Source organism: Oryzias melastigma, linkage group LG12 (assembly GCF_002922805.2).
Source record: "Oryzias melastigma strain HK-1 linkage group LG12, ASM292280v2, whole genome shotgun sequence".
Taxonomy (NCBI): Eukaryota; Metazoa; Chordata; class Actinopteri; order Beloniformes; family Adrianichthyidae; genus Oryzias; species Oryzias melastigma.
In genome coordinates this window covers 26,157,104-26,169,974 of record NC_050523.1, presented here as the reverse complement: position 1 = coordinate 26,169,974, position 12,871 = coordinate 26,157,104, and the positions used below count along the sequence as shown (strand labels likewise).

The 12,871-nt window shown below is 41.2% G+C and overlaps 1 protein-coding gene across 1 annotated transcript; it reads left to right on the top strand.

Moving 5' to 3' along the window:
* Positions 1–3,024: 3,024 nt before the first annotated feature.
* Positions 3,025–12,417, top strand: june (JunE proto-oncogene, AP-1 transcription factor subunit). The gene is made up of 3 exons (XM_024268558.2): positions 3,025–4,600; positions 4,716–4,765; positions 9,038–12,417. Exon 3 carries the CDS (start codon positions 9,169–9,171, stop codon positions 10,213–10,215), a length of 1,047 nt encoding a protein of 348 aa, XP_024124326.1. The 5' UTR covers positions 3,025–4,600; positions 4,716–4,765; positions 9,038–9,168; the 3' UTR covers positions 10,216–12,417.
* Positions 12,418–12,871: the final 454 nt, after the last annotated feature.

Genomic DNA, 12,871 nt, shown 5'->3' with positions numbered 1-12,871 from the left:
GTACCGGACGCTAATGTGGATTTACCCGGATTTACCAACGTGAGAGCGGACCGGGACCCTGATGCCTCCGGGAAGAGCAAGGGTGGCGACTTTCGCTACAACTCTGGTACATGTCACATGCAGAAATTCTCAGATGATACTGCAATTGTGGCATGTATCAAGGGGGGTGAGGAGGGGGAGTACAGGGGCCTGCTGCAGGACTTTGTGGACTGGAGTCGGCGGAATAATCTACACCTGAACATTTCAAAAACCAAAGAAATGGTGCTAGACTTCTGCCGGATGCCTGCTGCTCTACAGCCCATCACCATCGATGGAGAAGAGGTGGAGGTGGTCACCACCTATAAATACCTGGGAGTTCACCTGGACAATAAACTGAGATGGTCACCAAATGTTGACGCCATCTACAAAAAAACCCAGAGCAGGATGTACTTTTTAAGGAGACTTGCTTCTTTTAATGTGTGTCCCAAGTTGCTTTTTATTTTCTGGCAGGCTGTTGTTTCCAGTGCTCTTTTATATGCAGTGGTGTGCTGGGGGGGCAGTGCTAGTGGAAAGGACATGAAAAGACTAAACCGCCTTACCAGGAAGGCAGGTAAGGTGGTGGGTCAGAGTCTGGAGTCGGTTGAGTCTGTGGTGGAGCGGAGGATGCTGGTGGAGCTAAAGAAAATCCTGGAGAACACCAGTCACCCCCTGCATCCGGTGTTCTCTGCTCAGAGGAGCTCTTTCAGCAATCGCCTTCGCTCACTGCCGAGCTCCACAGAGAGATACCGGAGGTCATTTGTACCCACTGCAATCAGACTGTATAACACTGCTGAGAAGGGGAGGGTGAGAAGGGGACCCTGATTGTACTGCTGTTTTTATTGTCTTTTATTGCTTTTAATGATCTAATTGTCCCCCCCCCCCTTTTTTTAGAGATATTTATTATTTGTTTTTATTCATTTATTTCCTAATCTGTGTGAATGACCTGGAGCCACAGACTGCCACAATTTCCCTTGGGATTATTAAAGTATCTATCTATCTATCTCTATCTGATCCCATATCCACCCAAATTACGTTCACCCACCAAAAACAATTTCAAAATAAAAGCCACCCAATTGGGTGGAAAACTGCCCAATCTGGCAACACTGAATTCCTGCCCACTGACGTGCTGTTGACTGGAATGTTCCATTGCTGCTGTGAGGAATCACCACACACTTTCAAATGATCCATTTGTAGCTATTTCGGGGGTTTGGGTGTTCTTAATGATAGAGTTAAATAATAATGGGCGTAGGATGTATTTTAGACGATCTTATCAAGTGTTCAGCTCGAGGCCCTCAGAGTGATGGGGCCCTAGGCAATTGCCTACCTTTGTCTAGTGGTAAGTCCGCCCCTGGGTGGATACTGCAGGTTCAGTGTAGAAATGACCTAAACAGAACAACAGGCTGTCAAAAAGAGTCATCATGCCTGTGAGAACAACAACTCCCACTAAGATGATTCTTGCTGAGTCTGGACAAATCTTCATTTTGAGACACAAAACATCGTCTGGACTTCACACTGACAGCTTGTTCTGAGCCCGCTTTCAGTGGAAGCTTCAAACAAGCTCACTCATGATTGCCGACTGTAGTTCCCCTAAAACGAGACTCAGACCGACTCAGACCGAGTCACTGTGGATGGGCTCCAAAATGGCGGCGCCCGTTTCAGGAAGCCATGGTGATGGTTTGGCCTGATTCACGAGAGCTGGGGGTAAAGCCTTTTCAGTGGTCACACCTCACTTTGTCCATTCTTTCTACAGTCATTGGAAGATCACCTGGTGTGTGGTGCATGCTGGGTAGCTTTCGCTCTGACATCACATGTCAATCAAAATAACAATATAACAAAAAAGGGGCGGGTACAATGTGAGCGCAGCTGGAAATTTGTCACTTCACTGACTACGAGCCGCCTGGATGACTACAAAACAATGCATTGTGGGAAACACTGTCCTGACAATTCTTGTAAACAGCAGATATTTATGATTGTTGCGGCCTAAAACACCTGATGTTGCAGCTTTTGAGAAAAGTTTTTTTTTTTTTTACTTTTTTTTTTCTTTGTTCCACATCATGAAAAAACAATGTGGTATAAATTCTTGTTGTGTTGAAGCTCTTTATGACTGAAACAATCTTCCTTTATCTCTATGATTCATGACATCTTTGTCAATGTTTAATGAGGCTCTGTTCATTCATTTGAAACACTCTTGTCTTTGTTTTTAAATTTAGAATGTTTCATTTATTGCCCGATGTCTTTGGTCCAGCATTTATTCTTTTTTCTATGTGGTCTTTTTATTTGCTTGTTTTCTCAGTGTTTTTCTCATAAACATGTTTGTTTATGTTTTTTTACTATTATGTTAGGTAAGGGTTGATATTGAGAGCCAGTGGGTGTGTATGTGACTGGGTGGATTATGCATACTTAATTCCAATTTATGATGTTTTTTTTCTTGGTTCTTCACTTTCACTGTCATTTGTGTTTCTGATTTTTCTTTAATTTGGAGGACCCTCTTCAAAACGAGATGTGGAATCTAAAGAGGCTTATGCTTCCATTTCAGCTCAAATGTATAAATAAAATTAAAAACATCCAGAAAATTACATCTTATATCCAGAAGAGGGCATTGAAGGCCAGATCTTTAAGGCAGGCTCCTATTTATTTTTGCTACTGTCAACAGCTACAGTAGAGGACGACAAAAGCTTCAGTCTCAAGGATTTTTTTTTGGTAGAAGAAAAAATCTATACATGTATTTATTTATTGTAAACAGATTAAAACATTCCAGTAAAGAGTCAATACAAAGGTAGAAAATGTGTTCTTTGTATTTCAGACAACTTGGTAGATGATCTTCACTGCAAAGATACTTTATGTCTGCAAGGTTTATTGATAACACAGACATTTGACAGATTATGTTTATCAGATGAGATTTTGAAATGATTTATCCAGTGTCTGTTCAGCTTTGTTTCTGTCAAATCTCTCCAGGTCCTTCTCACGTCCATTACTGAATTATCGTTTCTGTTGCCACCAGGGGGCACTAGCGAGGGTCTGATTGTGTCTGATTGTCCCAAGCCTGGATAAATAAAGAGCTTGTGTCAGGACGGGGATCTGAAGGAAAATCTTTGCTGCTCCAAATATGCAAATCAGGCTTATCCAGTCTGGACTGGTGGAACCCGGGTTAACAACGAGCGCCATCGGGGCTGTTCACTGATGAGGAAGGCGTGTTTACAGTAAGAGAGAGAAGAGGAAAGTAATGGGTGTTGGACGGAGAATAGAGACTTTGGATGTTGGAACAATGACAGGAAAAGGTAGAGAGCTAGTCGACGTGATGAAAAGAGGACAGACTGAATTTTGCTTCTGCTCCACACGCTTTACTCTCTCTTTGCAAATAATTTTTGCTGATTATTATTTTTTCTTTTGTAATCACACCAGCAATAACTTTGGAATACCCCTAAACTATCAAGTATAGTTTTTACTCTTAACAAAGGCATTCTTTTTGAAACATTTGATCTTAAACTACATGTGTGAGGCCAACACACAGCTGAAGTCTGATATAAAGTTCCTGAGCAGCAGCTGACACGAGGCTGACTAACAAGATGCCTCCCCTCTCCACAGAGTTAAGACCTTTTCGAGAAGATATCGTCACTGGAGACAAAGGTTCACCAGATGGAAGTGAATGTGGAGGTAGATGGACTTGAAGGAAATAATGCAACAACCTCAGGAGAGAAGAAAAAGCTAACTCGCAGCTGAAAGGCACAGATTCCATGACAGAAACAGCATCAATGCATTACAACAGATCATGGGGCGATAATCCTCCCTGGAACCATTTTAGCGGCTCTGATCATCTGTTTCATGGAGAAAAATGTTACAGTTTATTCACATTCAAAGGCGTAAAAACTGATAGTTCTGTAAAGGTTTTAAAATATCATTTTGAAAGGGTTTTCTAAAGTTTAGGAAATTTCTGCTTACGCAGCGGCTAAAGTTATAATATTCCAGCTCCCTGATTGATTCTGACGCCGTCTTGTGTGTGACCATTTTATGCTTAGATAAATACCACCCTCATTAATTAAAAAAAAAAAAACTGGAAAAAGTTTTGAAATTGAAATTATGAGTTTTGAAACCTAAAAAGTTAAACATTTAAAGCTGAAAATAATGAAGTTTATTTTAGAATAGCAAAACGTTTTGGACATTTTACTTCTTTTTGACCAAACACTATTATTTTTTTTCCCAGTTTGTTTTATTTAAGTTTCTAATAATTTTGCCCCTAACTTAGCTCCATACATCTCCTCTGGAAACACGAGGACCCTCTACAAACGAGGTATTAGGTTGGATGCAGAGACAGAACTCCACTGAGAGGACGGGAGGCAGAGAGGGAGGCAGAATCACGTGCGTGCATGCGCGTGCGTGCATGCGCCGTAGGATCGCTCCTCACCGCGGCTGCTCGGAGTGAGGATGATCTCTGTCCTGGAGCTGACGTCCCGCTGATGCAGCAGGTTCTGGTGGACCTCTGTCGGGTCAGTCGGGAGGAACTCGCCTCTCCTCGGTCCGGTTCTGCCGGTGAAGTCCTCGGAGCGCAGACCCGTTCCATGAGTGTGATGAGAGGAGCAGACAGGTGAGCGGGCATGCGTGATGTCTCACCTGTGGAACCATCTACTGGATCGAACCATTTGCTGTTCGAGGGAAGGCAGTGATTTGTGAAAACTTTACCTGTAACTCTGACATCGCAGGTGAGGGACAAGGACCGGAGAATTCCGAGGCGCTGGATGTGACCGTGAAGGTAACAGAACATGAAGAACTTCCTTTAAACTGCACCTCAGGCTGTTAGAATAGAAGTTTTAGTGGAGACGGTAGAAAAGGAGCCAGCTTCATGTTTTAACAGTTTTATCTGGTGCATCTCAGAGCGGTTGTTCCGGCTCAGTCCACCAGAGGGCGCTGTCAGGTAGACGGTTCATGCACGTGCGTGCGATGTTTTTGCTACAGGGACACCTTGTTGGAAACCAGTTCTGGCTGTGACACAGCCCGCGTGCGTGGAAGATGACAGATCCTGTGCTCTGACTCTGCTGAAAGTTGCTCCAGCCTTCCTGAGCGTTAACTGAGCACGCGGACTAATGCGTGCACAGGACTGACGCCCCCACGCACCGTGGAGGGAGGGGTGCACGCCAAACACGCTGCTGACAACTATCCTGACCAGGGCTGGGTATCATCATTTACAGAAGTGATTCGATTCACCAGAGTCTGGATTGATTTTATTCTGATTTGTTTTAATTCTTTAGATTATAGTTTACAGATTTAGACACATTTGAATATATTTATATTAATCTGATCCAGTTCACATACTGTAAATGTATCAGTGAAATAATGAGATTGTTAATATCATCCAGTGTTACATGGATTCTCTAAAGGAGAAGTTCTAACTAAAATGTTCAGATCATTAACATTACCTTTGTTTCCATTAACTCTGAAATTTCGCAAATTGGAATTTCGATAATAAATCCTCATAATGGAAACACCACAATTTCAGAAAAACTCGCATTTTTCTAAAAAAAGGTTTTTGCGCTTAGAGGAGGTTTGGGATGTATCAAAACAGATATTTTTCACAAAGCTGTAATGGAAACACTTTTTTCCAAATAGATGCTCCTCTTTGTATGAAGTGTCCGTCCTGAGCATAGCACAGTACAGCGGGCGGCAGGAGAGATCCAACAGCTTCACAGCTCATTATATGGAATCGTGCAGCTCCTCCATAATAAAATCACCAAGATTTCCTCATAGCTTCATCTGCTGCGAAACTTCTGCAGCTTGGAGCCTGAAGATGCTGAGGTCTCGTTTGAGGAAAAGCGCGAGTGCAGGACAGAAACTTAAATGCATCTTGTCGTGTTTTTAAACAGAAAAAGATCCAGCAGCTTACTTGCTGGAATGGTTATTTATTTTAAAACCGCTGAACAGGTTTCTCACCTGAGACTGTCAATAGACACTGCGGCACGACAGAGCTGTGACGTCACCGCAATGCTCCTTTTTTAGAAAAATCAAATAATAATAAAAAAACTTGTTCTCATTCATCGTTGTGTTTTTAATGACTTATCGCAAAATGATGATTTAATGGAAACAGTGTCATTTCGAAACATTGCTTTTTTCAAAATTCCTAGAATTTTGATAAAGTTTTGCGCAGTTGTGTAATGGAAACTCAGCTAATGTAAACATTGTTCTGCTTCTCCTGGAGGGCGTTTCAGTTTGGCCACTAGGTTTTGTTATTTTAGTTTGGGGTTGGATCTTGGTAGTCTTAGTTTGCAGGCTTTGTTTATTTGTTTTCTTTAGGTAGTTTTGGTTATGCAGTCATTATCAGGAGCTGCTGACTATCGACATGTCTGGGTCAGCAGTCTCCATGACTTGTTTTATGATTGGTTAAGGAGTCACCATGGAGAGATAAAAGAGACACATGTGGATCTGGAGCTGCAGGTTACAGACCTCTGGACTATTTCAAAACACACTGTTCTACCTCATGTCACTCTTGAAAGTGAAAGAAAATGTGAGTGACGGTGGTTTTTGGCTCCATCTACCTTGGAGAAAAACCTCCAGCTTCCCCTCTCAGCTGCCATGTAAAGTGGAGCTCACACGCATGAATGCCGCTTTCCTCTCTTAGACTGCGGCCAGAGCCAGAGCGCGGCGTGTTTAAAAAAGGACTTTTCTCTACCATTTGTCCAGTCCACTTCTGAGTTCTGACTGAACTTTTGTTCTCTCTCTTGTTTTTTATGGTGTTTCAGTGCAAACAACAACAACAAACACGCTGAGAGTGTAACACTGGATAATTGGGATGATTTCCTGATACGTACAGATACTTTATGTCTGCGGTCACAACCAAGCTCACCAAAGATGATGATACTCATGTTTAAGGAATTGTGACATGACTTTAAAACAGTGGTGCATGTAAATCAGGAGTGTCAACTCAATCATACAGGGGGAAGAAATCTAAAACACACCTTAGGTCGCGGGTCGAACAAGATAAACATTTATTGAACACTGAAACTAAATTTTTAAAACTTTAAAAATTTAACTTTTTAACATTACTATTACTGAAATGGGCAAGAATAATATTCCAGAATACATCAACTTAAAACCTTATCCCTTGAACACTGGAGCTCTAATATTTATGTTCTTTGATTTACTGTAACTTTTCAACCGTTAACATGATAATTCCAGCAGATTCTGAGGGACAAAATCGGCTCGTTGACAGTTGAAAAGTTACAGTATGTTAAAGATTTTGTGTTTCAGCATCAGGTTTTAAAGGGTTAAATAACTTATTTAAAATAAAATAAATTTTACTTTATATGAAAGTATATTCTGTCAAAATTATACAAGTTAGAAGTAAGCGTAAGATAACATCTGGACATCAAGCTACATTAAGCTAAAGCGATCTGGAGGGCCGGATCCGGCCCTCTGGATAGCTAAAGTCTGCTAGCTTGATGCTTTAATGGAATTTCCCATAGGACAGCTTATGGTAACGTTCGGTCACCTAAACATAAATTCTGACTAAATTAACATCTTTATAAACTCACAGGTATGAATTTATAAACTCTTTTAAGTAACTATTTTTAAAGTAACTATTTGTGGTCTAAAAAACGTTTTTTTCCTCATACTTTCTTCTTCTGGAATAAGGTGTAATGGTATAGTGCGATCGCCACCTAGTGGCCAAACTGAAACGTCCTCCAGGAGAAGCAGAACAATCAGGCTCGATCACGTGGTTGATGACTCGATTGGTAACGCTTGTTGCCCCACGATCAGTATCAAACATTTAGTTTATTCTTATTATGATCAATGCTTTATATTTATTATTCCGGATTAATACTCATAGAAGTCTGCATGTCATGAACGGATCACCACATGTTATTGCCATTAGGCGCAGCAGCAGCTAAAGCCTGAGGCTAACAAAAGCAGTTCAGTCAAGTTAGCGAGATGTTCACACATTCAGACTTCCAGGATCAATATAAACGCTTTAAAGTGACAGCAAGTGTCTCAACTGGGTCGTCTTAACGCAAACAGTGACGCATTTTATTGGAAAAAGATCAGAGTTTTGTTTCTTTTTAATGTTAAACCGAAAGAGACGGCTACACTGCAGATGCTAACTACGCTAATCGCTAGCTCTGTGATTTAACTCCTTAGGACCCGAGCTGTTCGGTGGCATGCCTGTTTTTTTTTTTATCACAAAGAAATAAAAGTTCAGAGAAAATAACTTTTTAACATCTTTTAACAAAAGAGGATAATAAATCCCATAATCTTCAAAAAAACGACTGTAATGATTTGAGCTAGCCATGAATACTCATTAAATTCATGCTAAAACAAAGTCGTCATTTGTTTTTAAGAATTTTAAATGAAGGTTTGCATCACATTTGATTAAAAATGCTCAATAGTTCTGAAGATATTAAAGCTAAAGTCGCTAAACTTTCTCTCATGACTAATTATCACCGACATTTACATGATAACATATTTTTTAGGTAATAGTTACACTATTTTTACCTGTTGGTTACTTCACAGAAATGCTCTATTTAAATGTTGAATGTTAAATAATGTTCATGACATAAAAATAGGGAACAACTTTAATCTGTGTTTTAGGACCAGTTTACTAACATTTTTTTTGTAATTACGACATTAAATCTTGTAAATTTACGAGAAAAAAGTTGCCACTGTTAAATTACAAGAATAAATATTTAGGACTTAAATGTCATAAAAATGTATGACTTTTTTCTCATAAATGTACCACTTTTAATTTTGTAAATTTAAGTGTTTTTATCTCATAAAGTTACAAGAATAAAATTCTAATTTTAAGAGATTTAAAGTTGTAAATTTACGAGATTCTCTGGCCCTGATACTCTGTCTTTGTTATTAAAAGTGTTCATTTTTTAATGTGGTTCATCGGCAGACACTCAAAATCAAACGACTCTGTATCGGATCAGGCCCAAAAACCCTTGAAGGACATCAGTAGTATAAACGCAGTAACATCTCTAGAATCTTCTCTTTCTGTGGAACTTCTTCTCACCAGTGTTTGCTTCTCCTACAGAGACCGCTCCTCTTTTTCCCTCTCCATCCTGCGTTCATCCCCAGCTTCCCACGTCACTGGAACCTTTCAATCTGCTCTGACATTCATGCTAATCTGATTATGAAGATTTCCTCTGAGGTGCCTCTTCATCAATGACGGCCAAGATGGAGACTCCTTTCTACCATGACGACTCCTCTGCCGTCACCGCCTTCAGTCACGTCACAGAGTATGATCACTACCCAGGAAACAAGACGCTGATGAGCAAGAAGGTCATGCCAGTGGCCAGCGGCCATCCCTTCCTTGGAGGCTCCGGTAGTGTTACAGGAGGAAGGGCTGCAAACCAAAGCAGTCTGGGGCTTGCTGGGAACGGTGGGCTGCTGCCGTCAGGAGCCTCCTCTGCTGCGCCCCCCACAGACTTAAACCTGCTGAAGCTGGCCTCCCCTGAGCTGGAGCATCTCATCATTCAGTCCAACCAAGGACTGGTCACTTCAAGTCCAGTCCCAGGGTCCACCAACCCTTTCATCTACCGAGGCCAGGCCACCAACGAACAAGAGGGGTTTGCAGACGGCTTTGTCAAAGCACTGGCAGACCTTCACAAGCAGAACCAGCTGGTGGGAGGTGGCCACATGTCTCCACCTTCCTCCTCTAGCGTTTCCCTTCAAGCATCTTATCAAAGGAACTTGATGTCGGGTGGAGATATGCCGGTCTACACAAACCTCAGCAGCTACAGCCCCGGCCAGATGCCTTATTCTGGAGGGCAGATGGCGTACAACGGAGGATCAGGTCCTGGTGCAGGAGGTGCTCCACCCCACCACCCTAGAGGCTTGGATGCTCCTCAGACTGTTCCAGAAGTGCCTCACCCAGCAGGTGACCCCACCTCGCCACCCTCACTTTCCCCCATTGACCTTGAGACGCAGGAGCGGATCAAAGCTGAGCGAAAGAAGCTCCGCAATCGCATTGCGGCGTCAAAGTGCCGCAAACGGAAGCTGGAGCGGATCTCCCGACTGGAGGAGAAGGTAAAGGTCCTGAAGAGCCAGAACTCTGACCTCGCCTCCACCGCCGCCATGCTTCGGGAGCAGGTCGCCCAGCTCAAACAGAAAGTCATGAGCCATGTCACCAACGGCTGCCAGATCACTGTTGGAGCCGCATCCTCCAAATCCCGAGGAGGATGCACTGGGAGGGAGGAGTCCAGCTGCTGAGGAGGTGCTGTGGCTGGAGGGTTACAGCCACGGTTTCCACACTTTGCTGGAGCTTCAGCACAGAACAAGCTTTGGTGTCAGTGTTGACGCAGCAGAACCAGAGATCCCTCCTCAGCACCAGAGGGTCTCTGTCAGTCATCCAGATGGAGGTGGGGCTTACAAAACCAGCACAACCAATCAGGCGACATAGAACATTACCAGTGAGTGAGAACAGACCATTTTGGCTGCTATTCTGCATTTCTTTGAACTCTCTTACAGTCAGGTTTGAACGTTTCCTGAACAGTGTGTTTTTGTCTCATTATGCTCCTTTAAACTGCTCAAAATGTCTTCATTCATTGAGAATCAGCTCTGCTGATCAGGGCAAACGTTCAGAGGATTTATAACCATTAGAAAACCTTAAAATGACATTTTTAACTGTAACTTCAGATCTTTTTTATTTTAATCAGAAAAGAGAAGACCGATGATATTTTAGATTCTGTGATATGTTATTTTGCTGTGACAATTTAAAACAGGAAAACAACTTTCCTGATTCCTTTTATAACATTGTTCACAATGTTTCTGCAAAAGGTAAAAGAAGGTCAAAGGAATCGACAATAATTACATTTATTAGTAAAGATGAATTGTGTGTTCGTTCATCAAAAAGACATCTTTTCTTTAAAGAAGACGTTTGAATTGACAGCTCTGTTTTTATAGTTCATACTTGTGTTTTTTTGGCAGCTGTTCCTGCAGGAAGTTTTTCTTATTGGCTCAAAGTAAAACTGCTCTTGGAAGTTTTTTGTTTTTTCCTGTGAGGTTTGTGATGTGGCAGAAAAAAGCTCTTAATAGTTTTCATCAGGAAATCAGACGTTTTTTCTTAAAACAGAATCAAGATAAACAATCATTTCCATCTTTATCTTAGCTTTGTATCCTGGCTTTATTTCAAAATCAATTCAAATGTTTGAGAGACATTTCAACGTAACTCGTGTTGTAGATTCACATTTCTGCAACAGGAGAAATAAAACTTTTTGTATTTATAATTTTCACACAGCTACAGATGAAATGTTTCTTCAGGGGGTCTGGGTCTGGGTCTCCCTGTGGCGGTCCCCAGCCCGGATAAACACAGGGTTGTGTCAGGAAAGACATGAAACTCAATGAAACTCAATGAAACTCATGCAATTGTTGCAGTGATCTGCAGAACAGGAAACAACTGAAGATCTTTGTAATATTGGTCCTTCATGGTTTTTACACTCCTATCAGTGAGATGGTTTGTGCATTCCTGTTCATAGAATTACAATCTCTGATTATATTTGGTGATTTTTTTGATTGAGTTGATATTTATGTGTAACATTCTGAACTTTGTGGTTTTTACTGTTAGCCTGAAAAAGCAGCAGGAAGGTTTGATAAAATGAAGTGAAGTAAATGATCAGGTGGACGTTGCTGCTCATCTCCGTGTTGACGGCAGTCTTTTAGATCCGGCTCTGAAGATCTGACGCTTCAGGATAAGAGAGCCGAATTGTTCTGGAGGTCATCAGGGACTTCCCAAGTCTTTGTGTAGCAACTTTGGCTCATCAGTGTTTTTACTCTTCTCTAATGAGACATTTAGAAAATGTAATAACAGATTAATGGATGTTTTTTACCTGATGTTATGGCATCAAAAGAAGTTCTCGAGGAGTCTTCCTTCATAGGACGGTGGAAGAAATCCTGTAGAGCCCGCCCCCTCTTTTCTATTATTTTTTTAAACGAGTCCTAATAGTTTGGTGTCTTTTTTTACCGTTTTCCTGACAACTGGACGGAGAACTTTAACACCTCTGAAAGATAAATGTCAAAGGTCAGCACCAACTGTGTTTTCAACTGTCCTGTCTGGAGCATCTGGTCGCTAACAGCTGGGCTACGTCACCATGATGGAGTCATGCACTATGAAATGTACACTGTGAAGCCTGCTTAACGGAAATGGATTCATTTGATTTGTTAATATGCATTGTGAGCTTTTATTGTCTTATTGCTTTCTCTGCAAACAGTTCCTTGTTGTTGTTTTTCAGTCCTAAACTTTAAGTCAAGGACCTCCAGATGGTTTCCGTAGTTCTAGATGTTTTTACAACTTTACTGCTGAGAAGAGAGAACTAAGAAAGATCTTCACTTCTGTCACCCACAGACATCAGTGGATAAATCAAACGAAGGAAATGTTTTTAAACAGCAATTGAAATAAAAAAGACCTTTAAATGATTTGTTTGTTTTGCAACACTGCTTTTATCTTCTTTGATTCTATTTTTGTAAAACTGTGCAAAGACACCGTTCACAAATAATATTTTACAATGTTCTGATTTTATTTAAGTAATAATGCCTTTATTTATGACAAGTACTTTTGAAATATCCTGTCACGTGTTTATTAATCTTGTGTTTTTTTCAGCGGTGTATGGATAATGGTGTCATTATATGTGAAGGAAATCTTTCTTTGGGTCTTTGTGTGTCTTTTTACTGGTAACTATCAGCTGAACGAGACTGGAGCAGCAAACAATAATATGGAACTATCTTAACCACGACTAACTGTAAACCTGTAGAAACACACAGTCACTGCCAACCGAACCTTCACTCAGCATCATTCAGATGGTTTTGAGCACTATAGGTGTCCAGAAAGACTGTAGAAACAACAAAGAGGTCAGAGAGGCTTTTTTGTTGC

Bases quoted from the DNA above. Each gene is read 5' to 3' on its own strand.
- june (XM_024268558.2), top strand. From the start codon at position 9,169: ATGACGGCCAAGATGGAGACTCCTTTCTACCATGACGACTCCTCTGCC.